The sequence below is a fragment of the Gavialis gangeticus genome, unplaced genomic scaffold (genome assembly GCF_001723915.1).
Source record: "Gavialis gangeticus isolate Ggan-Ray unplaced genomic scaffold, GavGan_comp1, whole genome shotgun sequence".
NCBI lineage: Eukaryota > Metazoa > Chordata > Crocodylia > Gavialidae > Gavialis > Gavialis gangeticus.
The window spans coordinates 73,493,322-73,504,271 of record NW_017729024.1 but is presented as its reverse complement, the minus strand read 5'-3'; the positions used below and the strand labels follow the sequence as shown (position 1 = coordinate 73,504,271).

The 10,950-nt window shown below is 42.2% G+C and overlaps 1 protein-coding gene across 1 annotated transcript in view; it reads right to left on the bottom strand.

Moving 5' to 3' along the window:
* The window catches only part of FER (FER tyrosine kinase), a 437,414-nt gene that overhangs the window by 212,661 nt on the left and 213,803 nt on the right, over positions 1–10,950 (bottom strand). Inside the window, exon 13 of the mRNA XM_019517242.1 lies at positions 9,777–9,899. Within this exon, the coding sequence (XP_019372787.1) occupies positions 9,777–9,899 (123 nt within the window). The remainder of the gene's footprint in view (positions 1–9,776; positions 9,900–10,950) is intronic.

Below are 10,950 nucleotides of genomic sequence, written 5' to 3'. Positions count from 1 at the left end.
TATATATATATAAAAATAAAATATAATATAAAATTTTATTTTGTGATGTTTTTCCCTTGTATTCAACTTTTACTTTCTCAATGGGTTATTACAGGGGCACCAATTTGCATAAAAAGATTAAAGATTACATGAATGTCAAAGACTGCTTTGCTGCTCTCAGGGGAAGATGGGAGAGGAATCCTGTGAAAATGTCAAATGAAATGATCAAAAGTAGTTTTCAGAGGGTGCATAATGAAGAGTATATTCTCCAACCCTATGAGTCAGATTATTCAAAGTGTTTCCAAAAATAAGAATGCTTGAACTTCTGCACTACTATATAATGGCATGGATGCCAGGTCACAACTCCAAAATTATTCAACAGGAAGGCAGAGTACACAAAAGCTGCTTTGCAGCAACCTTTTTTTTCCCCTTTATTTATTTATTTTTTTAACATACCAGGTTTTGATCTTGCAACTACACTTTTATTAGACTCAAGAAACAAAGAAGTTAACACATGCCAATAGGTCTGCAATGATTTTTAAAAAGTGAATAACTTTTGAATAAATATTACTTGAATAAATATTACTGATAATTAACCAACATTTTAATGGAGAAATCAATTTTAGAACCCATCTGATGGCTTGTACAGCCACAATTTTTATGTAGCCCTTTTTTTCCTAAAATGTTCTTCTAACTATGAACTGCTAAATCCTGAAAAAAGGCCTTCTGATCCTATCCCTCTCATTAGGGAATAGGGAGGATCAAATGAAATCCTGACTGGTATTCTGCCTTTCGTTTTCTACAAATTATTATACAATGAAAATACGAGAGAATTGAAGATGGTTTGGAACTATTCAGAAGAGCTTACATGTTCTCTCTATTTAGGATATAATCCACTGATAATTTTACTGCCTTTATCCAAGTGTCATACACTTGGAGGACGCCAAAAAAAACATTAAAATGATTCCTAGGAATTCTGTGACAGTTAGCTAGCCACATAAGTCTGAAGTAAGGGATATTGGCTCTTTAGGACATAAATAAATGTCCCATTTCTTCTGGGAGAAAGCCTTTGTATGTCCTAGGATCCCACAGAACTACCAGCCCATTGATACACCTTAAGTACCTGTGAAATACCAGAGATAAAGTGTCCTAACATTTTTTCCAGGGGACAGCTGTAAGATAATCCTCAGAGTGTGAACAGACGTGACACCTGGAACATTCTAAATACTCTTTAAACCCCAAGATGAATTGAGTCTGCTCCAACACACCGGATCTCTGGTACATCCACCCCAAAGGAGGAGTAATTCTACACTGGTCCAGACCTGCAGAGAATCAACTAGGAAAGCCAAGGCTGCGACTGAATTTCAACTGGCTACATGTACCAAGGACAATAAAAAATCCTTTTTCAGTAATGTGGGGAGCCAGAGGAAAAGCAAAAGGTAACACTGGACTCCTGCTAAACCATATGGGACAACTGACAACCCATGCCCAGGAAAAAGCCAAACTGCTTAATGGGTATTTTGTGTCGGTTTTTCAGCAGCCCCAAGGGACAGCCCTGCTCAATACAGCACAGGACGGCCAGACAAGGGAGAATTGATCTACATTGATGAAGGGTAACATGTGTAGGAACACCCTGAGAGCCTCAACATCTTCAAGTCAGCCGGCCCAAACAGTTTACACCCCAGGGTACTCAAAGAGCTGGTAAGCATCACAGCTCACTGGTACTGACACAGATCTTTGCGAACTTCTGGCGCTCAGGTGAAGTACCCAAAGATTGGAAGAAGGCCAACGTGGTTGCCTATCTTTAAGAAAAGGAGGAAAGTAGATCCGGAACTACAGGCCCATCAGCCTGACCTCTATCCCGGAAAAGATCTTGGAAAAAATTCTCAAAAAGACCATTCTTGACAAACTGGCAGATGGCAACATCCTGAGGGATAGCCAGTACAGGTTTGTTGCGGGTAGGGTTTTGCCTGACCAATCTCATCTCCTTCTATGACCAGGTGACGTATCACCTGGATAAGGGAGAAGAGATTGACATCATGTATCTTGATTTTAAAAAAAGCCTTCAATCTGGTACCTCATGAGCACCTCATAGAAAAACTGGCCAACTGTGGCCTGGACTACATCACAGTCCGCTGGCTGGGGAACTGGCTCTGAGGGCAGACCCAGAGAGTGGTAGTTGACGGAAGTCAATCATCGTTGTGCGCCGTGACCAGTGGGCTCCCTCATGGTTCCATCCTTTGGCCTATACTCTTTTACATCTTCATTGATGATGTAGACATAGGTATCAGAAGCAGACTGGCCAAGTTCGTCAATGACACCAAACTTTGGGGTACAGCATCCACACCCGAGGACAGGATGGTGATCCAGGCTTACCCTGACAGGCTCAAAAAATGGGCGGATGAAAACCTGATGGTGTTCAACACTGAAAAATGCAAGGTACTCCACCTTAGGAAGCAAAACCCGCAGCATACTTACAGGCTCAGCAGTACTATACTTCCTAGCACCATGGCCAAAAGGGACTTGAGGGTCATGATTGACCACAAGATAAATATGAGCCACCAATGTGATGTTGCAGCTGGTAAAACAAGCAAAGCTCTGGCTTGCCTACATAAATGCTTTTCAAGCAAATCCCTGGATGTCATCCTCCCACTGTACTTGGCCTTGGTGAGGTTGCAGCTGGAGCACTGCATCCAATTCTGGGCTCCACAATTTAAAAAGGATATGGAGAAGTTTAAGAGAATCCAGAGGAGAGCCACGCACATGATCAGAGGGCAGGAAAATAGGTCTCACGATGAGAGGCTGAGAGCTACGGGACTCTTCAGCCTGGAAAAACCCAGGCTCAGGGGGAACTTGGTGGCTGCCCGTAAGTGTATAAGGGGTGTACATCAGGATCTGGGGGAATGCCTGTTCACCAGACCACCCCAAGGGAAGACTAACTCAAATGGTCACAAACTCCTTCAAGACCATTTCAGGCTAGACATAAGGAAGAACTTTGTTACTGTCCGAGCCCCCAAGGCCTGGAACAGACCGCTGCCAGAGGTGGTGCAAGCACCTACTCTGAACTCCTTTAAGAAACATTTGGACGTTTATCTTGCTGGGATCCTTTGACACCAGCTGACTTCCTGCCCCTGTAAACACATGCAGGTCAATGGGCCTGCTCTGGGATGAAGGCAGGACTCTACTGCCCAAAGACTTATTGACTACAAAGGGTTGTCAAATATATAGCCTGTAGGCCAGATTTGCCCTACAAAGTCTTATAATCCAAGCCAGGTGTCCTTTCCTTGAACTTTTCCTTTGTATTTAAATTCCTCTCTATTTTAAACCCTTTTATCTCCAAATCTATTCATAATATTTGAGCAAGCAGGCTATCACATGTGAAAGTTCATACATCTCTGAACCAGTTAGACTCTACATGGTTGCACCCTGCCCTACCTTCTGCCAGGGAGTCATGAATATACTTTTAAAGAAGTATGCTTTACCAAACGTCCACAGATCTTTTCTCCACAATGGAAGCTTTCACCTAGCACAATCCAAAGCTAGCATTGATAACAACTGTCTTCTGACCGGACTTCAGAATAAATTTTTTCCTAGTTTGTTCATAGACAGAAGGACTAAAACAACCTAAATGTTTTTGTTTTTAATTTCTTCAAAAGCTTAATTTTTGTAATTCCAAATGAATTTTCTAGCTTTGGATATATATGGGCCCAGATCCTAAGCTACATTTAAGATGTTTAAAACTTTGGGGCAGCTAACTCAACAAATATACATCTTATCTTGGAAGTATGATCCTGTTTCACAAAAGAAGACACAGTCTTCCCTCTGCCCCAGCATCCTACCTTCACAGATGCCAAACCTATTCTGCCCTGTGAACCACATAGTTTTCTCCCATTCTTTCAACAGACAGCCTTATGCATTTCTACCACATCAGGTTCTAGCTGGCACAGAGGGAAGCAAACTGACAGCAAAACTGATTACAGCATAAAGTAAAACAAAGAATGAGGAACCTTTGGGCCAATGGTCTACTGGTTAGAGCAGTTGCCCACAAAGTAGCAGACCTAGGTTCTAGGTCCCTTTGGTTCCAGCTTCCAGGAAAGCACCCTAAACAATAGAGCAGTTTCCTGGAAGCATGAAGCAGGCAGCACTTTTTGATTCCTTTCCATCTGACTTAAACAGGATGCCATGAGTAATGGGACGAGGAGGAGAGCACGTTAAAAAAATTATTTAATGTATTTAAAATGTATCAATTGCATTTGGAGCAGAGACCATAACCTAGGGTTTCTGTCTCACACTGGGCTCCTGAGGCTCCATTTTGTATGCTCTCATGGGTGACTGGTGTGGCCTTAGTTAATAGGGGGCACGTGCCTCCCCTGCAACCAGTCCCACCGACCAGAGGAGGTCCCCAGTCTCAGTGACCGGGGGGACCCTGCAATGGGGAGCAGCTGCAGCAATTAGCCAGTGCTTGCAGGGGGTACACTGCGACTCTCAGGAGGTGTACATGTACCCCCTGTGCACGTCGCCACTGTACACTCTCCTTCTGCCCCACAACTTTGCAATTCCTTTCTATCAAGAATCCCAACTTCAATAAGGAGGAAGATGCTTTATGTCTTGCCTAGCCTATAGGCTGGTGGTTAAGATATTTTCCTGGGAAGCAGAATCTGTGTTCAATATCTCTCTGATAGAGAGGAAGAACCCAGACTTCCCATTTCCTGGTTGAGTTCTCTAATCATTAGGCTGTTGGACAAAACATGCATAGATCCTTCTCTTCTTGCATTATCAAGCTCCACACAGGATCCCAACTTCAATGAGTTCGGTAGGATTTTACAAGAGAATCAGGGACTCATGCAGAGTAAATGTGCTTCCCAGATAGAACTGGCTTACAGCAGAACTCATGTGGAGTTAAACACGTAGGGGGCTGCTCTGGATCATTTCTGAGTTTGCTGAGAGCCCAAGTTTAGTCAATAGTGATCCTTCCATGCAAAAATGAAGGTACATAAGGAACTTAGATACCTTAATTATTTTGTGACTGACACCTAAAAGCCATGTGTGTGCCACTTACGTATCTTACAGGCAGAACAGGATTTCAGTCAGGTCTCCAACACCTAAGATAGGTAGTTGCTAGTTTCTAACACTTGAGGAATATGGTCAGTGCTATAGAAAAGGTAGGGAGGAAGGACTTTATATAGGTAGTGCCTGTCACTGGTGCGAAATACAAGGATATAGATAGCCATCCATAGATAGCTTGCATCTATGGATGCAAGCCAGCATTTTGGTCACTTTACTAGCCGCAGCATCGCATTGCAGGCTCATGTTCATCTTGTGGTCAATGATGACCCCCAAGTCTCTTTCTTCTGTAGTGCTAGCCAGCGTAGCACTGCCGAGCCTATAAGGATGCTGCCGGTTTTTCCACCCAAGGTGGAGAACCTTGCATTTTTCGGTGTTAAACACCATCAGGTTCTCATCCGCCCATTTCCTGAGCCTGTCCAGGTCAGCCTGGATCACCTGCCTGTCTTCTGGTGTGGATGCTTTGCCCCAAAGTTTGGTGTCATTGGCGAACTTAGCCAGTCCACTCGTGACTCTAATGTCCACATCATTAGTGAAGATGTTGAACAATATGGGTCCAAGGACAGAGCCTTGAGGGACCCCACTGGTCACAGGACACCATGATGAGAGACTGCCATCAATTACAACCCTCTGGGTCTGACCACGGAGCCAATTTCCCAGCCAGCGGATCGTGGTGGACCCAAGGCCACAATTGGCCAGTTTCACCAAGAGGTGATCATGGGATACCAGATCAAAGGCTTTTTTGAAGTCAAGATATATGACATCAATCTCACCTCCCTTGTCCAGGTGATAGGTCACTTGGTCGTAGAAGGAAATGAGATTGGTCAAGCAAGACCTACCCACAACAAACCCATGCTGCTTATCCCTTAGGATGCTGGCGTCGGCCAGTCCATTAAGGATGGCCTCTTCAATAAGCTTTAACATGTAGACACTTGCCTTTCAGGCACCGTTAGTATAAATTAAGTGTAATGTGTAACTTCACCCTGTTGAGTAAATACATCAATATGAGTGAGGCAAACGTGATCTTCCTGGACATATCGGGTAAGGCAAGGGATTATTAATACCTTTGCTCAAGGTATTGTTGGTAGGACCTTATCTAGATACTATGAACAATTCTGGCCACCCTTATTCAAGAGAGATGACTTCCTGCTGGAACAGGTTAAGAAAATAGCTATTAGGATGACAGCAGAACAGGATAGCATAGTTCCATTTTTAAGAGAAAACTAAAAGAGCATAGTTTGTTTGCCTTCACAAAAAATGGGTGACAAGGGGCATGGAAAAAACTATTTAAAAGTGGGCATGGAAAAAACTATTTAAGCTCAGGATAAACTTTGAAATAAGAACAAATGGGTTTTAAGCTGATCATGAATATATTTATGATGGAAATTAGAAGAAAGCCGCTAAGCATCAAAGCAGTAAGGGCCTGGAACAGCATACAGAGATGAATATAAAGTAGTGGAGGCAAACAGTTTATGCAGTATTACAATGAAGCATGATCAGTTTCTGAGGGGGATTATGAAATGTTTCTCTGAGCCAGCATGGGACGAGATTTCATGACCCAAAAGGTCCCTGCCAGTCCTGTGTTCTGAAGTATAAATGTCTATTTGGGCCTCAGGCATAACATGTTCAACATGCTGAATAATGATTTGAAGAATGGCTACTGCCAAGCTACATTAAACAATATATATGTGCATTCACCTCCAAGAAGGCTGAAGGGCATAAGATATACTGTTTAAATTGTTTCTCCCCACTAAACTTTTGAGATCCAGATCAGATGTGACAACTCAAAAATTAGTAGGAACTGATTTGGGGATGCAACTGGGTACAAGTGTGGAAACTAGACAAAACTACCAGCAATGGATTAATCAAACCAAACACCAATAACGCTAGTACTACTAAAAACCAATACTAAATTGGTTAAAAAACAATCCTAGATTTCAGGTACTGAAAGAAGTCCCTTATACACACAGCTAGCCCCCAAAAAAGGAAACACTTGAGTTATTGTGGACTACACAGTCCTCTATCACATCAAAGAATACCTTAAATTATCTTTCATTATGCACTCATATACTGTAACAAAAGTCTGTCCCAGGGGTGGCCATGACACCCCTGGGGCATGTCTAGATGAGCACACAAGTCTGTGTCCCCAGGAACAAATAGCAGTAACACATAGTTGTGACACTGCTACCTGTTCCTGGGGAGTGCACCTGCATGCTTACCTGGGGCCCTGGGGAAATAAAGGTTTTGGAAGAGGCAGTGATCTGGGTGTGCAGAGCCTGGCCAGTAGCCAAGGCGTGGCTCTCAGCAGTCAAGCTCTGGGTTCAGGTAGTGCACACTGAAGCCACATGCACTGTCCCTATTTGTTTTTGGAGCTCCCCCTCCGGTATCTAATTTTGGCTCTGCGCTGTAAATATCAAGTGCAGATAATCATATGACATGCGCTGCATGTGTTTTACAGCACCTCCAAAGCCTCTGAGGTGCCGCAAAGCACATGTGTGCACTTGTCTGGACATGCCCCTGGTGGCTTGTTTTACCTTGACCCTCCCATTCTGTTCAACTGCCATGCCTTGATGTACTTCTGCCTTTAAGAAAAGGGAGGCTCCCCCAGGGATTCCTGAGCAAGCTCTCATCCATTCCGGTCCTATTCCCGGTTCTGAGTCTGTTCTGGTTCTACCTCTGAGCCCACCCTGACTCATATCTCCACACTATTCCCAGGTATAAGACCTTTCTGGTCCCCCTCAGGCACCAGACCTGCTCTGGTCCTTCTCTCTGTTCCAATTCAGAACACCCAGACTCACCCGGGTCTTTTCCCTACCCTTCACCCATGTTCTAGCTCTGCTCCCTGCCCTACAGGACCTCCACCTCCCCTTAGACCCTCCCAAACCTCCAGATGTTACCACAGGCTGTAATCTCCTTGGTATTATTTCAGAGCTGCAGCCATCCTGCCCAGATGTTCTCCCAGCAATCTCCAGGGCCAGACTGCCTGCCCAGCCCTCTTCTAGGTTGTGTGGCTCCTGTCTCCTGTCACACCTACCACCTGTTTCATATGCTCTTAAAGTAGCAGGAGCACCAGGCCTTCTGCTACAAATACTACAGTGGATTTTTTAATGTAGATTATTAAAGATGATTAGAACTTCTGGCTACGACTTTTTAAAATTCAAATCCTCTTAGACACTGCAATAAAGAATACTGTAGAAAGTCAGAGAAAGATAAAAACTTGGTATAGCATTAGACATTTAAAATAATACATACAGAAAACGAGGACTTCCCAAACAGTCGAGATGGGAATGATTTAAGTTTAGGACTCTTCAACCTTGAAAATGTTCCCTTAAACCAGACTGTTTATATCAGAACACATTTATTTATTTACACTTCTAAAAAAGAAAAATCCTAAACTCTATCATGTTCTATTTGGATACCAGAACTTTATGTACAACATATATGACTCCTCAATTTCATAAATGTTACAAAGAATAACCTAGAACATTTGGTAGTGTTCTTTTTCTACTTACATCAGCATCTTCCAAAACCTTTATTCCTAAATTTCAAGAACTATATAAAACAGGGCAAAGAGGTATGTCAACTAGAGGTGGACAGTTGTCCATCTATATATCAAGTTCAATAAATGTTAAAATTATTTACAGACTAAGCAGAACAAACACAGTTTAATTCAAATGTACAACTGAGTTCTAGTATAATTTTAACCACATAGTTAAAGGAGAGGAAAACTTGCAGTAATATAAGCTTCTGTCTTGAACTGTGGCTTTTCTTTGATGTCATTCAAAATTAAAAAGTTTGTGTACATGGCTACCTTTTATTTATGATATTACCTAGGTCTACCATATTAATTTATAATTGTTTAAAGGCATCACGCCTTCATAACAAAAAATAAAAAGTCAGGTGTTCCAGACAGGATACTTGTAGCAATCTGTATTAAGACAGCAAGCTATGATAGGGCAACTCAGCCACAAAACTTAATCCCTCCCTCTATTTTTTCACTACACCAAGACAATACATCCCTATTGGGAATGAGAACTGAAATCACTTTATTTACTACATATTAGTATGAAAAAAGATCTAGGATTACAGTAAAGAAGAACGACTACTGTTCTGCTTGCTTACATGTTGTAAAATGACATATCTGAAGGCTTTTCTGACTAAATACACATGGAAAAAGAAAGATTTAGTTCTGCATTATGCAGGGCTGGTTGACACATGAGAAAGTGTCAAAAAAGGTACCAATGTCTGAAGACTTAACTACTGGAAGAACATTGAGAAACATTACCCTCTCCCAAATTGTGATGCTTCTGAAAATTTAGATAGAGCACTGTATAAGGTTTATTGTATTCTTCTGTTCAATATCAGTTTCAAGCTCCCAGTTTCATTTCCATGTGCTTACATAAACCTTTAAAAGTAAGAAGGGATTATTGAAGAGAATTTGCAGAACTCAAAAGGAACTAAAAAACGGAAAAGGGAACTGCAGAACGAATAACAAAAAAACAACATATGAAGGGCTTTGAGAGCAAAAATAATGTTATAATGTAATAATGTTAATAGAACTGAACTGTCTGAAGAAATCAGTGACTAACTAGTTCTGATTAAATTATTGCGCCGAAACACATTCCACAAACTGTTTATTATTTTCACTTTTAATTTCGAGAGCCATAGTTTACATCATGAAATGAAACACAGAAAACTTTCTACTAAATAAAACACTTGACACATACACGTACCTTAACAACAGGATTGAGGAGAACTACCCCTGATTTCTTTGTAATGACTTGTTTTGTTGTGTAATGATGGTCTATAAGTTGAGGAATAGTGGGAAATCCAGTTCCTTCAAATCTATACTGATTCTGTAAGGGAAAAAAAAAATTCAGTCCGAGAAAAGAGAAAGTTTCACAAAAAAACCCATATAAAACAGAATTAACAATCATCACCCTTTAATAACTAGAGAAAAAACAGTTTAATCTCACAGGAGTAAATCCTGGTCTCACTCAAATCAGTATTAAAGCGTCTACTGACTTCAATGGAACCCTAATCTGAACCATAATAATTTATAAAAGCATCTTATAAAATTGGCATAATTAAATAATCATAGACATTAACTCTTCAAAGAAAGCTAAACTCTGATGGGATAAGACATGAATCTGAGTATATGACACTTTGAATATGATAAAAAGGATATGCGACAAATATACTACTTATTTAAAAAAATGGACAGTATTTATTTTCAGATAACATTTAATCATAAAACTACATAAAATAGACTTGAACTAGGGGAAAAAAACCTCTGCAGATTCCTCATATGGGTAAGTAAAACTTTTCTCACTTGGAAAGAAAGATCAAAACTGATCAGATGAAATCATAGTTCACTATGTAATACAATCTCTACATAAGTCATTGACACCCAGAGAATAAAATCTATAAGGAGTCTTTGATAAAAGTGAAATCAACATAGTCCCCAAGAGCATCTAAGGCAGGAGTGGGCAAAATATGGCCCACAAGCTGTATCCGGCCCACCAGCCTGAGGAAGGTCTGTGGCCCGCTTCACTCTGCTCTGCTGCAGCCAGGGCCAGGCAGGGCCGCGCAATGCACCGACTCCTCCAACCCACTGCATCCACCCCACCCCTTCCTGTTGGCACCGTGGCCACCAGCAGCCAGACCTATGAAGGACAGGGCCTGTGGAGGCAGGACCTGGCCCAGCACAACACGCAGTCCCTGCAAGGGGCACCAGGCCCTGGGTGACAGGCGAAGTGGCCCAGGGCTGCCTGAAGGCACACAACCCCGGGCCGAGCTGGGCTGGACCCATGACGAGCTGCACAGGTGGTGCCGGGTCTGAGGCAGCTGGAGCCACGCCACACTGCAGGGGGCTCTGGCAGCAGCGGGCCCTGAGCATCCAATGGC